The sequence below is a fragment of the Cyprinus carpio genome, chromosome A2 (genome assembly GCF_018340385.1).
Source record: "Cyprinus carpio isolate SPL01 chromosome A2, ASM1834038v1, whole genome shotgun sequence".
Classification (NCBI taxonomy): Eukaryota; Metazoa; Chordata; class Actinopteri; order Cypriniformes; family Cyprinidae; genus Cyprinus; species Cyprinus carpio.
The window spans coordinates 21,695,936-21,713,891 of NC_056573.1; the positions used below are offsets into that span (position 1 = coordinate 21,695,936).

The 17,956-nt window shown below is 36.9% G+C and overlaps 1 protein-coding gene across 2 annotated transcripts; it reads right to left on the reverse strand.

Annotated features, from left to right (window-relative positions):
• Window positions 1-1,815: 1,815 nt before the first annotated feature.
• On the reverse strand, window positions 1,816-17,139 carry LOC109058169 (kinesin-1 heavy chain-like). Of its 2 annotated transcripts, none has more exons than XM_042778435.1 (26): window positions 16,792-17,139; window positions 12,853-12,940; window positions 12,689-12,762; window positions 12,205-12,309; window positions 12,037-12,085; window positions 11,816-11,871; window positions 11,585-11,672; window positions 11,269-11,393; window positions 11,087-11,191; window positions 9,698-9,843; window positions 9,358-9,506; window positions 8,894-9,102; window positions 8,668-8,736; window positions 8,366-8,572; window positions 8,126-8,269; window positions 7,092-7,277; window positions 6,842-6,959; window positions 6,676-6,731; window positions 5,448-5,557; window positions 5,171-5,272; window positions 4,864-4,924; window positions 4,685-4,756; window positions 4,398-4,502; window positions 3,926-4,142; window positions 3,677-3,812; window positions 1,816-3,421 (listed from the first exon to the last, which is right to left on the reverse strand). In XM_042778435.1, exons 1-26 carry the CDS (start codon window positions 16,915-16,917, stop codon window positions 3,418-3,420), a joined length of 2,907 nt encoding a protein of 968 aa, XP_042634369.1. In that variant the 5' UTR covers window positions 16,918-17,139; the 3' UTR covers window positions 1,816-3,417. The 2 variants fall into 2 exon arrangements, with proteins under 2 accessions (XP_042634369.1, XP_042634368.1); XM_042778434.1 differs by having other exon boundaries at window positions 7,092-7,280; window positions 16,792-17,138.
• Window positions 17,140-17,956: the final 817 nt, after the last annotated feature.

A 17,956-nucleotide genomic window follows, 5' to 3' on the forward strand; every position in this document is an offset into this window, starting at 1 on the left:
ATTAAAAGACACCAGCAAGTGGTCTGACAGTGATAAGTCAGAAGTAGTGCAATTTTCCAGGAATCACACCTGAACAGCAGACTAAATCTAGAGTATGACCTTTTGAATGAGTTGGGACATTGATAAATTGCTGTAGTCCAAAACTATCTAGGCATGATAAAAACTCTCTAGAACATGAATTTTCTGTATTATCCACATGGATATTAAAATCACCAACCAAAACCACGTTTGGAGACAATGAACAAAGAGAAGTTAAAAATGTTGAAAATTCCTGTTGGAATACAGAATTGGCCTTCGGAGGCCTGTAAACAATAGCTATGATAGTTGGTACAAATCCATTGATTTGCAAAGCAACAGATTCAAAGGAAGTATAGTCAGTTTCAGGAAGAGCTGTAACTTTCCATTTTTCCTTATATAGTACTGCAAGCCCCCCGCCCCGGCCAATAGTGCGTGGTTTACAGATAAAAGCATATCCAGAAGGAACAGAATAGTTCAAATGATAAAAGTCATTACTTTTTTGCCAAGTCTCAGTCAGACATAGAAAGTCGAACTTACGATCAAAAAGCAGATCATTCACGAAAGGACCTTTATCAGAGATTGATCGAATATTCCATAATCCAAATAAAAGATCGTTCTTACCATCGATAAAAGTGATAGTCTTAGTTGGCTTGACTAAGACACTGTGATCAATAGTCCGAACATGTTTCCTTGGAGGACGAGAGCTCGTGGACCAAATGGAAGGAATTCCACTTGGAGAGACAACCTTAAAACTCCGGCGAGATCCACGATGAACATATTTACGGCGTGGTGTAAAAGCAATATCCTGATGTAGTTTTAAAGCAGACGGAGGTTCGCCGTAGTGCACGCGTAGCTGCAACAATTCCGCTACCGAGTATTGATAGAGCGGATACACAGGATGAAAGATTGAGCAAAGGACAATCCACACAATTGAAATCCAGATAGTCAGTTTAACGATCATCATTGCCGCAGCTGAAGGAAGATAGAAGAAAAGTCCGGCAGCCTCGAACCAAATCGACAGGTGAGCAGGAATCCAGCAATGCCGGCAACAGTCTCAGGTCAGGTAACAGCAAAATCTCAGTGAATCTTGGTGAATCCAAAATCGTGCACAAACATCCAAAACATGTATGTATTTCAGGCAGGTGAATAAAACACAGTGAAATAAAAACGTAGTCTAAAAGTTAGAACGTTAATATCGTTCAAAGTTCCTCAGAGCAGCGGCTGCTAACAGCGCCAGCGTCAATGTAATGACATAAAAAATAAAAATCTTTTTTTTTTTTTTTTTTTTTATTAGATTAGATTAGATTAGATTCAACTTTATTGTCATTGCACATGTGGGTACAAGGCAACGAAATGCAGTACAGGGGGTCCTTTTATGGCTCTCAATATAAAAAAAACATACAAAAATAAAACCTCTAAAATGTATAAATATAACTAGATAACTATTTAACTAAATAAACTTTGATTTTTATTCCAATTTAATGTAATTATGCTGTCATACTCCAAAATCGACAGAGCAAAAAAACAAAACAGTTACCTTTACCTTATTTTCCCACACTTTTAACTTAGAGACAATAACAATGCAACTGTTCACAAATAAAGTTTTTATATTTTATTAATTACATTTTTAATGAATAAAAATGGCAGATAAAAATCTGTGTGAACGGCAAAGAAAAAAAAATTAATTGTCATCTACATGAAGAGCGTGATCACCATGTTGGTAGTCTTAAGTCATGATGCAATCAAAATGATAAGTAAATAAATCACCCCCCCCAAAAATACACAAGACACATCATGTTTCAGAATATTGTTTTAATCACACATACACGTCATGCAGTTCATCCAGAAAGAAAGTGTCATCAGTAATTTCATCCCCACTCTTTTCCTTCAACCAGAATCTTCCAAAAACATCTTGTACTGTTGGAATGATCCAGAGCTGTTGTCCATTGGTGGAATTCTGTCAATAAGTCATGGAGTTACTATTACACAGTAATAAAAAAATTTGCTATTTTTTATTTTAAGTTTCATTGAATGTGTGGCATTCCCATGAACGTAAATTAATTATCCTTCATGCACTGAAAAGGGAAGAATTTAGGGCTAATAACACAACTGCGCTCTAAATGGTCCTTGTGACGTCTCTTAAAGGTACAAAACACCCAGAAAGCATACAAGATACAGTTGAAAGTGAAACTGAAGGTTGTCATGTCCTGTAATTCACAATTCATAAGCTTTCCTTTAACAATATCAGGAGTGTAAAGTCTAAACAATAACATTTATTTATCTTGAAAATAATGATCCAAATTAGGACCCATAACCTCCACACACACACACACACACACACACACAAATCTAACTTAAATTCAAATTAATTAACTAATGTCTGCAATGTCCTCAAGGAGATGTAAGTTATTAAGGTATGAAACATAAGCCCATGCACACCAATGTTCTGCTAAACTGATTGGCTGATCAGTAACAGTGGCAGAGCGAGCAAGCAAGCAGTGATGTCACATGGACTTCTACTTCTACACTTAAACATACAGGTCCAAATAAAAATTGATGTATTGGTGAGGATACAGGCAGAAAAAAGAATAACACATAGGCATCTTAAATGCAGACATTACTTACTCTCAAAATAAAAATTTAGATATGCACAATGTGAACTGTGTGAAAAGCAGGACAGGACAACCTTCAACTGTTTAGCGAAAACAACAACAACAAAAATGAACCATTAGCCTTTGTAATCATAAGTTTACATTGAGATACTTCCAGCATTAGCCTGCTGTGTAAGGCCTGGTTACTACAATCCTCTCCACCATCCCCTTTAGAACCATTAGTTACTACAGAAAGTAAAACCCATTGGGTTTCAGAACTGAATCTGTTTAGAGTACTTTCAAACAGCAAAATATCTGAGTTTGTAGTGATACAGGCAATCCGCTGCAGAGCGCGCTTGGATACTCTCTATTCAGGGATTTTTCTATTCAAGCTTGCTGCAGTCTAGATGCTGACCTGTATGAAGTCAAGCCAGGAGCGAGGTCTTTTGCAAAGTAATCAGGCAGTAGTTTAATCAGAGGTTACAGGTGTGCAGAGAGCAGCTGAAGGCTGATTAGAGCTGATTGCACTGGCTTCTGTGTCAACTGTTCACTTTGTTTACATTTATTTCTAGATTTCCTTTTTATCATGTTTGGTGCATGTGTGAGGGTGCAATATTTATAAAATCATTTGCTTTGGACAAAAAAAAAAAGATGAGGAGTGGAACTGTACAGCCATGAATATTTCCATTCAGACGCCCTCCCATGTGCACCAGCAGGAGGGATTATATTAATGGAATGACAGATTTCCGTGAAGACTTCTTGCGTTCTTGCATCTTCGGTAGTGAGGGAAAAAAAAAAAAACTCATCTTCAGCTAAACAAGAAAAAAATGAAATGGCAGTGAGAATGCGGGACACAAAAAAGTTGTGTTTAACAAACCAAAGGATTTTTATACACCCATGAGGGGAGCCCATGATAATAATAACAACTGTAATTATTAGACACTGATGTAAATTAACAAAATGTTCCAAAAACTAGGCTGTTACACTAGAAGTGGGTCAGCAATTGTGCTCCCTTTATGGTCTTCCTTCAAACAAAAGCCAGATTCTTTACTAAAGACTGTGCAAACCTCTTCTCTTGTTTAGCGCCACCTCCTCTGATAGGCATAGGTTGGCTGTTCTGGTAGAGCACGCCACCACCTCCACGCAGCACATTGGGGTGTGTAGGAGAAGCTACAGGTTGCTGACCAGGCCTGATGGGTTTAGCTACAAGCAGAAAATACAGGCAAATCTTTGAGAGAAAAGATCATGGACTTTTTTTTTTTCCTGTTATGTTAGTTTTAATCAAGGTGACTGTGTTTGTGTAAGCCGTTAGTCACCTATCTGTGCGGAGTGTCCTCTGCGGGCCATGTTTTTGGCTCTCACGGCCTCTTTAATGCGGTCCACCTCTTGCTGGTAGCGCTTGCGGTCACGGGCTGAGTTCTCTTTGGCCTCTTTGAGTGCTGACTCTAGAGCCTTCACACGCTCTGCCGTCGCCCGCAGACGCTTCTCAAGTTTAGGAAGCTCACAGCGCAGGTCAGCATTATCACGCACCAGCTACAGAAGAGTGAAAGAAAGACACCAATGAGTAAGAGAGATTTTTTTTTAACAATCACTTTCGATTCTTTGTCAATCACACAGCATTATGTAATTGTTTTTCTTTAATTTGATAATGCATGTTGTTTTGCACAATTTTTATTTGGCTTTATTTCATGAAAATGCTTTGCCAATATGAATCTGTCGTGCCAATTAAACACACTAAAACTGGCAATCTAAAGTAAGAGTATCAGGACTTTTCAGGTTTGGATTTACCTGTTTGTGGACCTTGGTGAGTTGTTCTAGATTGTTCTCCAGGAAAGAGATCTTTTGCTTCTGAGCAGCACTGCCACCAGTTTCATCAGAGTCCATCTCTGCACTCTACACCCAGACAAAAAAAAACAAAAAACAAATACCCTTCAATTAAATATCCACCAAGTCAACTGCTTAAAAAGAAAGCATATGGATTTACACTGACCTAAATGGCTGAATTAAGTTTGCATTCACAGAATATGATGCAAAATAGATATGAAAAGGAAGATGCGCAACAGATCGACTCCTACCTTCTTCACACGAGTCGCCAGATCCTGAACAAACAATTTCCTGAGGTTGTGCAGAGTCTGCAGCTCTTTGGCCTAAAATAGGTGAAAAATAACAGTATTTGAAAATACACACTACACGATGTGAATAAAACTGTCCTCTTGAGTCGCCCTCTAGTGCTGAGATGAGGAATTGCATTTACCACAGTCTCCTCCAAGCCTTTCAGATCCTGTCTGGCCTGTTCTCTGCGGTCCTGCATCATACTGTAACATGCACACAAATCCATTAAAACAGCTCATCACTAAAGACATGCAATCCATGGACATCTGTAATTTATTACACATTTAATATGCAGGTGTGTATTTATGCCTCATGCAAAATTGCTCAGCTCTTTAGATGACCAACAGAAATCAGGGAAATTTGGGTTTCATAAAGAGATTCATAAACGGTTTTGGCAGTTTAACTGATAAAAGAAGGGAGATGAATAGAAGTGACTGTGCATTGCATACGTGAGCTCGTGTAGTTTGCGGCTCTTCTCCTGGTCAGTGGATTTGAGTTTCTCATGTTCCACCTTCAAACGCTCCTGCTCCAACAAGATCTTCTGATTCAAACTAGAGAGAAAGAGAGAATTTATAAACTATTGGTGTATTATTATTAACAGTGCTGTGAATCAAGAGCTGCAAGTCTGAAGTTTAACTTTGATGGAAATCAGTCAGTACATTTACACACTTTAGTTCAGTTTCTGACTGAAACTGCTTTATGTCAACTGAAATGTGTGTATCGTACTCTTGCAGATCTGTAATGAGTTTCTCTTTGGTTTCCAGTTCGTCTCTCAGGCTGCTGATCTGTTTCTGATGGACCTCCCTGTGACTCTGGATCTGCTTCTCAACTGCCTCCTAAACACACAAACATACACTCTAGACATGTGCAGTATTCAGTAATGTGATATATCACGGTAATGAATATGCAAGATATTGATATCTGGGCACTTCTAAATACGTGAATAATTATATATTACAAATTATTCAGAATTTGGAATGCATTTTAAAAATACTATTCCCATCAACTGGTCAAAATGCACAACACCGCTGTATGCTGCTTCAAAGACGCCTATGCGCTCTGCCGTAAACAAGAATGCATGAACGCACATTCACTCTCTGAGAGCAGATGGCGCTAAATTGCAGAAAATACAGCCCTTAACCTGGAAACCCATAAATAAAGCAGCTGCACTATTTTCTAAAACATATTTAAATAATTTTAAATAGCCATTCAGATTTGTGTATTTGCTATGGTGTTCATCACAGTGCCAAATACTTAAATATTTAGACTTAATAGGCTGCTTATTTTCAAACTTTTTTTTTTTTTCCATTTTAATCTGGACTACAACATGCCCTAGATATTGTCTGAAAGTGTTTTGATTTTTTATTGTTCATTCACACTTTACATTAGGGCTTCATTAGTTAATTCATTAGTCAACATAAACTGCCAATGAAATTCTTCTGAACATTCATTCATCTTAGGTATTCTAATATTTAATAACACATTGTTAAAACTGAAAGTTGCAACTGTGTTATTTAATGAGCTAACATGAGCTAAGACTTGTATTTTTTAACAAAGATTAATAACTTCTGTAGCAAATGTAGCTATTGCTCATTGTGAATGTTAATGCATTAACTAAGGTTAACTAATGAGGTCTTGTTGTAAATTATACCTATGGGTCTTCATAGTTCTTTTGCACTTTAATCTGTGTAAAACTTTTAACTTTATATATTTTTCTGTATTGCTTTATTGTATTTAAATGTTCCGTTATTTTTGTTAGAAGAAAATAGTTATTTAACCTGTTATACTGTATTATGACCAATATACCGTAAACCGTGATAAAAGCATTAACAATTAATTGCAACAGGAAAATTTGATACCGGCATATCCCTAATACATTTATAAAAAATAAAAAAAATACACATCCAAATTGAACAAGCCCATTTGTATGTATGTTTGTGTACACATTTCTTACCTTCACCTCATTGGCACTCTGAATCTCACTCTCTTTCTCCATTGCATGAACTTTATCTGTTGCCACAAACACAAACCAAACATTGGAAGCAGAAACAACTACTGTATTATTTTGAAATAGCACATGTACATGCACAATTTGTTTTTGAATGTGATCCTGTGTGTACCCTGTGCACTGATTTTGACCAGCTCCTCGTTGAGAGAGTCCACATCCTCCTCCAGCTGTCTCTTCTTCTGCTCCACATTCTGCAGATACTCCGTCAGAGATTTAATTTTCGCCTCATGCTGCAAAACGAATATTCATTTGTTGATATTAAATAATTATTTACTCATATCATTATGGTTTAGTAGACTATAGTGCAGGGTTTGCCATGTAAGAAATAACCGAGTTTCAGGAGGCAAGAGTATAAACCGTACCTGGGAGATGAGTAACTGGCATGCTGCAAGCTCCTTCTCAGTTTCATCCATCTTTTTGTTGCCCTCAGACTGAGTGTTTTCCAATTGCTTGCAACGTTTGACCATCGACTTGACTTCTGACTTCATCTTACTGATGTAGAGTCTGGCTACAGTAAACTCTTCATCTATAAGACCACTGCCTTCATGCTGCTGCAGAGAGAGAGACTCCTCAGTATTGCTCAGATGTAATTGTTTATTGTTCCGTTTTGACTTTTTTTTTTCTTTTTTCTGTTTTGACCATAGACTGTATAAAAACATGGACGTAGTGTCTGTGACGTTACCTGTAGGTTTCTGAAAAGTTTTTTCGAGGATAAAAACTTAACTCGATAATCGAAAATGGGCAAAAAGGCGGGAGCTGGTTGCTAAAGCCACGCCCACCTAGCTCTATGGCAGTGTCACCAGCGCAATCCACCTGTCACTCGAGTGGCCACGCCCTTAATTATGCAGAACTTTAAGGCTTAATATAATTTAAACAGTTGAGTTATAAAAAAAATTCACCCCCTCACAGTTGTCATGAAGGGGAAAATTAGCTATATAGACCAAAATAATTTTTTGAACCAGGCTGTAAACATGTTTTTTCCTGCTGTAAAGTTGGGCATTTTAACATGGCGAGTCTACGGGATTGACTTCCTTCTGCAGCCAGCCTCTAGCGGCCAGTTGATGATTTACACTTTATGTCACTTCGATGTTGCCTTCAAGAGAAAGCGCAGGAGGTTGCCGCTTGGTTTTGACTTAGCATTTAAGTTTCATAAAAAAAATCAATTAGATATGGTTATTAAAGATACTAAAGGAGCTAAACAATAAACAATAAAAGGTGAAGTGTATAATTGTTTGTTAAAATCTATTCATATATTTGTATAAACACTTTATAGATACAGACACTTGGTTTAACAACTACAGTAAGTCATTCATCGGTGGGTGATCCTAGTTTGGCAAAACACACTTCACCTTCTTCACCTTTACCTTAAAAAAAAACCTATATGTGTGCCATTCACCTTGATTTCATTGTTGCCCACAGCAATGCCAATCTCAGTCAGATCTTTGAGCAGTGAAGACATCATCTCAGTTACCCTCTTCTTCTGGTGATTGGCCATTTCTTTCAGTTTCTGCAGCTCTGAGTCTATAGACGCCAGGATACTCTGGAATGTTTTAAAGTCAAGTTTAGAGTCATTCTTGTCATAGCAGGCAGAGTGTAGGTAAAATACTGATATATAATTAGCCCTTCTGGCACTTACAGATTTCTGACCAAGTTCTTCGCTGAGGGCTTCAAACTCCTTGGTTTTGTCCTCCACCTCCTGACTTTTCTGGTCGTAGTTGACAGCGAGCTCCTCCAGGGCCTGCAGCACCTCCTTCACCTCCTCTTTAGATGCATCGTTCTCCAGCTGTAGACGAGTCAGCTCTGACTGCAGGTTATCATGGTCTCTTCGTGATGAGGCCAGCAACTGCAAAACACATGCAAAAACATACACAAGCATGAATATACAAAGTTTACTTGTTAATACGCCAATTTCACATGTGCACACGAGAGTTCACCAACCTCTTCCTGGTCCAACATCTGCTGCTTGAGCTTCTCCACCAGCTGAGACTGCTGATTAATCTCTTCATCCTGGAGAGAGATGAGGCGCAAAACACAAGTTCAGTCACCTTCTTTAGAAAAAAAAAAATCACCATGCTTTTATTCTTCTAACTGTGACTGTAGCAACTAGAGTGTTTTTGAGAATATATTGATTAAAGAAATTGTGAGTGTATGAGTATGTGTGTACCTTGTCATCAAGCTGCTTGTAAAGTTTGGTGAGTTCAACCTCACATTTTTCCTTCTCAACATCGTTGAGTCCGGCCCCGAGCATCCCTGGCACGGGCGGCATGCTTGGTGTGGATGCAAATTTTTCATTGTTAATTGTGTTATCCAGCGCCAACACTTCAGCATTCATCTTTTCCTTATCAAACTGCTCCTCTGCAGGTACCTTTTCACCTGCGGGACACCAACAGAGAACTCTGAGGAAATGCAAACGTGTACTTTCAAAAGTTTAAAACTAATTAAAATATTTTAGCACTTTGAAAAATGTTAAAGAAAAGTTACGACTTACAATGATTCATATCAATCACTTAAGATACAAAAATGCAAAACAAAGCATTTCACACGTGATTTCAGACAGCAGTGCAAAGTTTCAAATGCACTCAGAACAAAACTGTATCACAATATTATAATAATCAAAATGCATCTGACCATTTCTCCAGCGGTTGAGTTCGTTCTCCAGCCATGTGATAGTGTTTCGAAAAGTCTTGCTTCGTTCTTTCTCTCTCTCATATTTCTTCTTCCATTGCTCTGCTGTAAGCTCTACATTCAAACTCACTGTGTTCTTAATAGTCTTGGCTCTGCAAACACAAACCCAATCACAACTGTAAACTGGTGTATTTCTCTTCACACAATCTTTGCAGAAATACATAGAGTTGTAATTATTCTTGCATAAATGCATAACAAACAAGTGAGACCAGTGACACCTTTATTATGAATGGTGAGAACAGACAAAGTGATAGAGCTGAAAAGCATGAATGTGTCTCCTCACCTCTGTCCGAACATAAGGGTGGATTTGGTCTCGGCCTCGTTGTATGAGGAAGGAGAACAGCAGATGACTATGGTGGTCCTGCAGTTTCCACCCAGAGAATCCTGCAAGATCCTTGTCATTTTACTGTCTCTGTATGGAACGTATGTCTGAGAAAGAAATAAAGCGAGATTCAGGATAAAATTAGATCAAACATTAATAAAGCAGATTTAAATGTATAATGAAGTTCCATGATGAAGTAAATGTTAATGACCACAACTGAGAAAAAACAACAACAACATTTGTTCAAATCTTTAGTGTGCAGTGTGCAAAACTGTCCTGCCAATGAGGGGAACACAAGGACTGCAGTGTACTATCAGCACGGTACAGTTTGCTGCCCATCATGTGAGGAACTATATGTTTCTGATCTGGTCTCATCAGCATCATTCTTTATATTATTTTACTTGTACTTTAATTCTTTCTTGTATTTGTTACTAAACTAGTGATCATTTAAAAGATGATTTTATCCAAAGAGACACATTAACAGGGACAACAGTGAGAACTAGGGGTGCACAATACTGACATTGCATTATTTTGTTCTTTGCAGCATATTGCGATATGAAAGTTCAGGAATTTTCACCAGATTACTTGCAGAGCTATATTTAGAAAGAATGAACCATAGTTAGTGGGGTGATTTTGTTGGGGACTGCATACATAGAAAAAAACAATAATGTCAAATATTGTGCATGCTGCTGCTTGAATTGAGGCAGCAACAGTGACCTGTCACACCACATTAAAGAAGTGACATTTATCATTTGAATTTTGTTATAAAATTGACAGAATTTGAAAGCTTAGACTTTTTTTTTTTTACACCAAAAGCTCATTGCGATTATTGGATAGGAGGGGCGCTACAAATAATGTTTAGTGAAGTTTTGTTCATACATCAACTGAAAACGCCATTAAAATGAAGATCTATTAAAAATGACAAATCACTATTGTCAACCCAGCCCTAGTGTCCACACAGCTGACATGTTTATCCGTTGTAGCTTATCCACATCATGTGCATGGAATAGACACTCAAAACAAAGCATCAGAAAAGCGCTAATTGAACGTCACTGTTTTGGTCAAAAGTTTCAGCCCTACTAAACTGTTTCAGCCGAAACCGAAAATTAACTAATTATACTATATTATTTTAAATTATCTTAAATTATACATTCATTATGTTACATTATATTGTCCTTTGGTTATGCACAAGTAGAATTATTGCTCATAACAATAAAGAACAGCAAATTGAAATGGACACAACTTAAACATTAGCCTCACAGCTCCAGGACCTAAACGCTACAAAACAAAGAGTGTACAGAACTGATCTGCCAGTGAGAATATGCATGTGTGTGTGTGTGTGTGACTCACCGAGCCCTCGGCTAAGGCTGATATCACATTGCCCAGCGATGACAGAGACTTGTTGATATTTTTGGCTTCATCCAGTACAGCGCCTTCAGCCCCTGTTTTACTGACCTGTGAGAGAACACAAAAGTTTAACATACTCAGCTCATGTTTTACTGCACTACAAGACAAGTTTGACACACACACACCTTTTCGCTGCCTGCCAAGTCGACCAGGTAGAGTTTTCCACTGAGCTTCTGTTCGGTCTGTGTGTTCTCCTGCTTCACATTGATCAGGAAGATACTGTGACTCCTGGAGCTGTGTTCATTCATGTCTGAGACACACACAAAGACATTATTAACACGAAACCCACATAACAATGTTTACAAGCATCAACTCAAATGAAGGATGTAGATGTTACAGTTTCCTCATAGGATCTGGTTTAGTCTGTTTCTGGAAAGGTACTTATATTTTATTCTCTTAATTGAAAATATGTATTCTCTATTTTCGTCTGTGCATTCATACTTGTCACAGCTACATGTCTGTTGGATTTGCCCTCGTCAATAGTGTCCATCACTTCGTCTGGACTGCAAACAAATCGTTCAGTGCAGCCCTAAAACCAGAAAGACACACAATTATAATAAACAACTTACATTCTTTAAAGATCAGTGGTAATTGGCACTTTGTGTAAGGATTTTAATGGGACACTGGAACATTGGTGACACAGAGTTGGGACATCCGGTTTCAGGAACTCACCTTGACATAAGGAACCCGGTTTTTGTCTTCATGTACAGATAAATTAGTCTTTGAAACTACAAGACAACGAGAGAGTGAGAAAGAAAGAGAGAGAGAGAGACATTACGTCACAACAAGAGCAGCTTTATAGTTCTACTACCTTTGAATTTTAAAAGCATTTTTAATTATGTTCAGATCAAGCGGCTAGCAAATGTGATGCTTTCAACAGCCACCACACTCACCATCCAACAGATCCCGAATCTTATCCAGATAAATCTCAAAATATGACACCTGCCAAAAAGTAATCACACCATCAAGAGAGTAAATACAAACATTAAGCAATATGACAAGCTTTTAAAGAATAAGAAGAAAGACAGTTAATAAAATAGTATGTGAAGGCAAAGTCTTACTTTAATGTGGAACTCCAGGTTTTCATCCATAGAGTAAATGTAGTTAAAGATGTCTTGCACTATTCTGGGAATGATTCCCATTCCATCTGTGTCATGAAGATTTCCCTAAAGAACAACCACAATAACTCATTCATAAAAGTAGAATAAGCGTTGTGCAAAGACACCTGTTTGCTCCATTACACTGTTAACACTACAGCTCCAGAGTCTGGTCAGTAAAATTTATTCTAAATATATTATGTATATCTAGTAAAATATACAGAACCAGTCTTACCATGCTTACCAAGGCTGCATTTATTTTCTCAAAAATACAGTCAAAACTGTAATACTGTACACCACAAATCCAATACAACTAATTCCAAGCTGCACAAGATGCTATACACTCACAGACAACCCTAAAACTGAAAGTACATTTGACACATGAACTTAATAGACCTTCCATACAAGTGTTTTGCATAGACATATGTCAACTGTATTTCTCGCTCACCTCCATTGTGTGCGTTTTGCCAGAGGATGTCTGACCATAGGCAAAAATGGTTCCATTATAGCCACCAAGTACATCTGTGAGAACATGATCATGCTTAAAACTTATTCCATGTTCTGCTTTTTGCTTTGATTCAGAGGTCTATTAAGTGACCTTTTTGCTTATACCTTTGACGATTTGTTGAGCGCAGGCTGTGTACACTTGCTCCTGAGACGTATTGGACTGGAAAACTCTATCAAACACATACGGCTTACCCTGTGGAGAAAAAGAAAATAAATATAAAATTAAGCGCATTTAGGACAAGTACCATTAGATCATTGAGCACATATTTTTTTTTTTAGGATTTCAAGAGTTACTGTGACAAAACGCAACAGCCTGAATTGTTACAGAATAAACCGCTTGGATTGATTGATTAGCTGACAAGAAGTGAAAGAGTGAAGATTTGTACAACTAATTTGTACAATTAATTTAAAAAAAACACGAGCATGAATGTAAATGACATATACAACTGTATCAAAGGTCTCAAACCATTCATTTATTGGCTCCTAGTTTTTTGTCATAACATGGCACTACTGTAGCATAATCATCAACCTTTGTGTTTTGTATATGGTTTTGGTAGACAGTTTTGGCAATTCTTAACATGAACAAGTTAAAACTTAAAGCAAATCCTACTGCACCATATATATGCTGTACTATTGTAAAAGAATTGACAGTAGAAATATATTAGACTAATATTACAAACACTTAAAACACTTGAATGGATCAAAAAAATGTATCTACTATTCCTAAGAATGTCAGTCTACACCAATGTATATTTGATTTAATTTATTCATTTAGCAGATGCTTTTATCCAAAGCAACTTACAAATGACGTAAAATGGAAAAAATGGAAAATACAAGTGATTTATCTTAAGGCTAAGGCTGTTTACATAAATGAAATAATACATTTTATTGCAAGCATAACTTTAATGTGAATAAATGATTTCTTAAGGTTTAATTTTGCAAATAATAAAAAAAAGAAAATTAAATGAAGCATGATAATTTTATGATGTTTTATAACTTTTTTCCATTTGGGGTGATAGTAGCTTAATGGTAAATGATCTGTGCTGCCAACAAAATACTGCAGATTCAGCTTCTGCTAAAGTACAAGTGACCAAGAAAGGTTGCCAACTCCTTAGCTGCAAACTTTAAGCTTTCCAATTGAGTTTTTGCTGAAGGGAAGACAATTAAGTTCTTTATAACATAACACTGTATCAGACACTTCTGATTAATTTATACATATAAAACCCAAAATGCAATCCACATACACATAAATGACTTAAAACCCTTAATCAGGGACAAAAAGAACAGTCAGGACCAGTAATGAAACAAATAAGCACCGCACTCCTCCCGCCATCATACTGGACAAACAGCCATTATGACACAACAATTTACATAAATTCTCTCAGCCTTTGTCTACAGTGATACCTTGTTTCATCAGAGCACTGTCAAACCATAAGTGTGCAAACATTGCACTATTATTGCATGTTAAGCATTGGGTCCCATATCCTTACTGTAACAAGTAGCAGCCTACCCAATTGTTTAATCATCAGTTAATGACAAATTCACTTATTCATATTCAAAGATATTAATACTTTATCAGCTAAATTAAGCCTGGCCTAAACAAGATGCAAACCTCTGTGGAATAAGCCTACAGTTCAGTGTTATTATTATCAATAAATATGCTGAAGTATGGCAAAAATAAGGGACTCATTTGATAGATCGGGATAAAATGACTGTCTTAAGATGACCAAAGTCTAGAGTGAATGTCAGCGGAAATGTAATGTTTAACAGCTTTTCACGAGCATGCCACTGATTTACAGTCTGTAAAATGTTTTTGTTGTAGCTGCAAGTCTCTATAATGTGCAGATTTTGAATACTGACAAAGGAGTCAGTGGGGGAAGACTAGTGACTGCCACTAAACACGTTCAAATAATCCATGTTCCTGTACTCATTCAGTTTAACAGCAACCTGTTCGTAATGCACAAGAGTGTTCAGAACCCATTTGAATGATTTTTGCATTGTAGTGTCATTTTGACACTATAATAAACTAATAATACAATTTATTAAATAAACATTAACAAAACAATCATTTATATGATTAATGCATTTAATAAAAGCTGCTTTATCTAATAAAAGTACTGCAGCACACATATTTTCAGATTTGTTTTATGAACTCATAATGAAGTAGAAAAGTGTCAACATCTGTGAAACAGATTATCAATTCCAATCTACTATGCACATCATGATGTGTACACGTGTACTCTTATGCTTGGCCTGAACACAAGACTGATACAGAACCAAGGCCAGTCTCCTGTGAGAAGAGAAACATTTCCCAGAGTTCTAATTGTGGCACTTTCTTACCTAACTATTTTCTCATCTCACTAACTGTAGACACACAGAGTCCCAGGGGTTGCGCAGGGTGGAGCGCTCTCTATTTCCAAAGCATTATCTCACCTTCCTTCTAGAGCTCACACACACTCTTTTCACTTTTTTCAAATGACTGTGGATTAGCCTGAAGGAGTCTCCAGTTCCTGGGCATTCTCTCACGTTATCTTCACACACACACACACACACACACACACACACACACACGAGGACCATTAAGAGAGCTAGCACTGAACAAAAACAAACATATCCGTTTCAAAGCCGGTCTTTCAGGAACGTACACACACTGTAACCAGACAGGACTACCTGACCCTTAACACCATAATAAAAGATCTGTGAAATTGAAGAGGACGTACAAGAAAAACTGCTCTATGAAATAATCAGTATTTACATTAAAAGGGATGGTGGTCACCTGTATGATTCAGCTTGCCACATGACATGTTTGTTTTCAAATGTAATTCATCATGCCATAGTTTAGTCAGCCAGAGTTTATGACTTATAGACGGTCATGTTTGAACTGGGTTTAAAGATAATCAAAGCCCAGTGACAATGATTACTCAATTCCCCACCCACAAATACACGTAGATGTCAGTACAACTCTTGAGTTTCTGCACATTTGGATCACACCAGGATCATCAGCATTTCTACTTGGTCCTTTTAAATGTGTTACATTCAGGTCTTTGGTTCAGTAGAAGCCTAGTTATATATTAACAGGTATATGTGCTAGAAAAAGAGGTTTAACCGAGCTTCTGTTTTCATTTTACAACCTCATGTCCAATTTCACCTGTCATTCACACCCATTTTTTTTTTTTAAATGTGACTGCTGATGTTATAAAGAGCAGGAGTTTTCCATCAAACTAGATTCCCAAAAAAACTGATGGGTCACAAAAGGGGTGTGTGAAAAGGTTGTATAGAAACACATATAGTATCTATGAAAAGTAAATAGTTTCCATAAATATTTTAATGATTTGCTTAGATTGTAGTACAGTAACAACATCAAATTCAGTTAATTTACCAAATAACATATTGTCTTTCCTGTTATAAATCGCAAATTTTCACAAACATGCACCATAAATTGGTATTTAAGAATGAAAAAAAAGTAGCTTTATTATTATTTAAAACTGCTACATTTTAGTGAGACAGACCTAAGCGATGGGAACAAATTTGGTGTCCCTGATGTCAAAACGTTTGAAAACATTCCTGATCTAGATTTTCCTTCAGTATTTACAAACGCCCGCAAACACGGACAGTTTCCTGCTCATTCAACATATACCCACACCCAAACTTACAATTATAGGTATAAAATAATAAAATAAACCTACAGTGTGCAACCAATACATATCTTAAACGGAGTAAATAAATATAATAAGTTTTTGCTGTTCTAAAAGTGTAAAACTAACTGTTTCCGCGTTGAATCTGCAGGACTGGCTAACACGGTTAGCATGAAGCTCATAAGGAAACGACATTGAAATGAACTAAATTAACATTTATGTCCGAGTTAAACGGCCAGTTTCGAGTGTGACCGGACCGGGTGCAGAGGCTGGTGTCGGTGTCAAATATTCAGATTAGCAAGTCGTGAAAAGTTCTGGTTCTGATGGACTGCGGTCATTAGCATTAGCCACTCGCGCGAGATCAATCGAAAAAACCAGGATACAAAATAACTCCCAAATTATCACTCACCCCGATCACGATGCTGTCCTCTCCTTGAAATTTGGCTATGTATTTGTCCCCCCTCGTCACCTCCGAGCTATTCAATGGCCTGAAACGGCACATAACTTTAATGGTGCACTCCGCCGGGTCCGCCATCTTCACCCGGTTACCGAATCACGAGAGCACCGGCCAGAACAGACGCAAAGACACGGATACAGACACGGCCAGAGGGGTGGGGACACCGCCTTGCTCCAAAGTCCCGGCCTGGGTAGGGTTTTTTTTCCGGCCCGTGTGACTACAGAAAGAGCCGCGTTGGAGGATCACCCGTCCTCCAGTGCGATGACGTCACTTCACCCTCGTCACCGTCACGGAGATTAACAGAAGACTCATGTGCGTTTTGTAAGCAATCAGAAGTGACATTTGCACATCTGTTTTATGATTGCCCTATATTCAAGCAATTTTGGTCCGACCTTGGATCCTATATATTCGATTCTGCCAATGTTACTTATTCTTTCAGGCTAAAATACATAATTTTTTATTATATTGATGATTAAAATAGACCCTCGAATACATTGTTAATTTCTTTATTTTATATAGCAAATCCTTTATTCAAAAACAAAAGTTTGCAAATAATATTCCATCATATCCCCATTTTAAAACTGAATTATCACTTCTTAAATCTCTTATATAAATAATAAAAAAAATCCCTAAGATTCATAAAATATTATGAAGAAATGATTAAAGAAAATACATGTATTTAAAAGCTTTCCCTGTATAGTAATGTTTGTAGGTTATTGTATCAATAATGGTAGTGTATGCATTCTTTTGTCTCCTTGTCTTGTCATCTTTTGTTTTTCATAGATTTTTGTATAATTCTTGTTTTTTCTCTCTCTTTGTTTTATTATATGTATTTGTATGTAATTCCTTGACAATGTTCTTATGTAGTTATTGAGCATTAATAAAACAAATAAAATAAAAAAAGAACGAGATTAACAGAAGAATAACAATGATGACAAAATTATAGATTATTATGTGGTAAACTCCAAAAAATATAATTGTCTAATAACTTAAAATTCACCCAAAAAATTAGATTAAAATTCCTTAACAATTAAAAATGATACTAAATCATATTATAATTCTTTTTTATTCCTTATTCTGTTTTTTGTTACAATTTATCTGTGATCATCTTAATGTA

Excerpts from the sequence above, each read along its gene's own strand:
- LOC109058169 (XM_042778434.1), bottom strand. The coding sequence starts at position 16,917 with ATGGCGGACCCGGCGGAGTGCACCATTAAAGTTATGTGCCGTTTCAGG. Across the intron at positions 4,925-5,170 it reads CGCAAACTACACGAGCTCAC|TATGATGCAGGACCGCAGAG; the intron begins GTATGCAATGCA and ends TGCATGTTACAG. Across the intron at positions 3,813-3,925 it reads AGGACACTCCGCACAGATAG|CTAAACCCATCAGGCCTGGT; the intron begins GTGACTAACGGC and ends TTCTGCTTGTAG.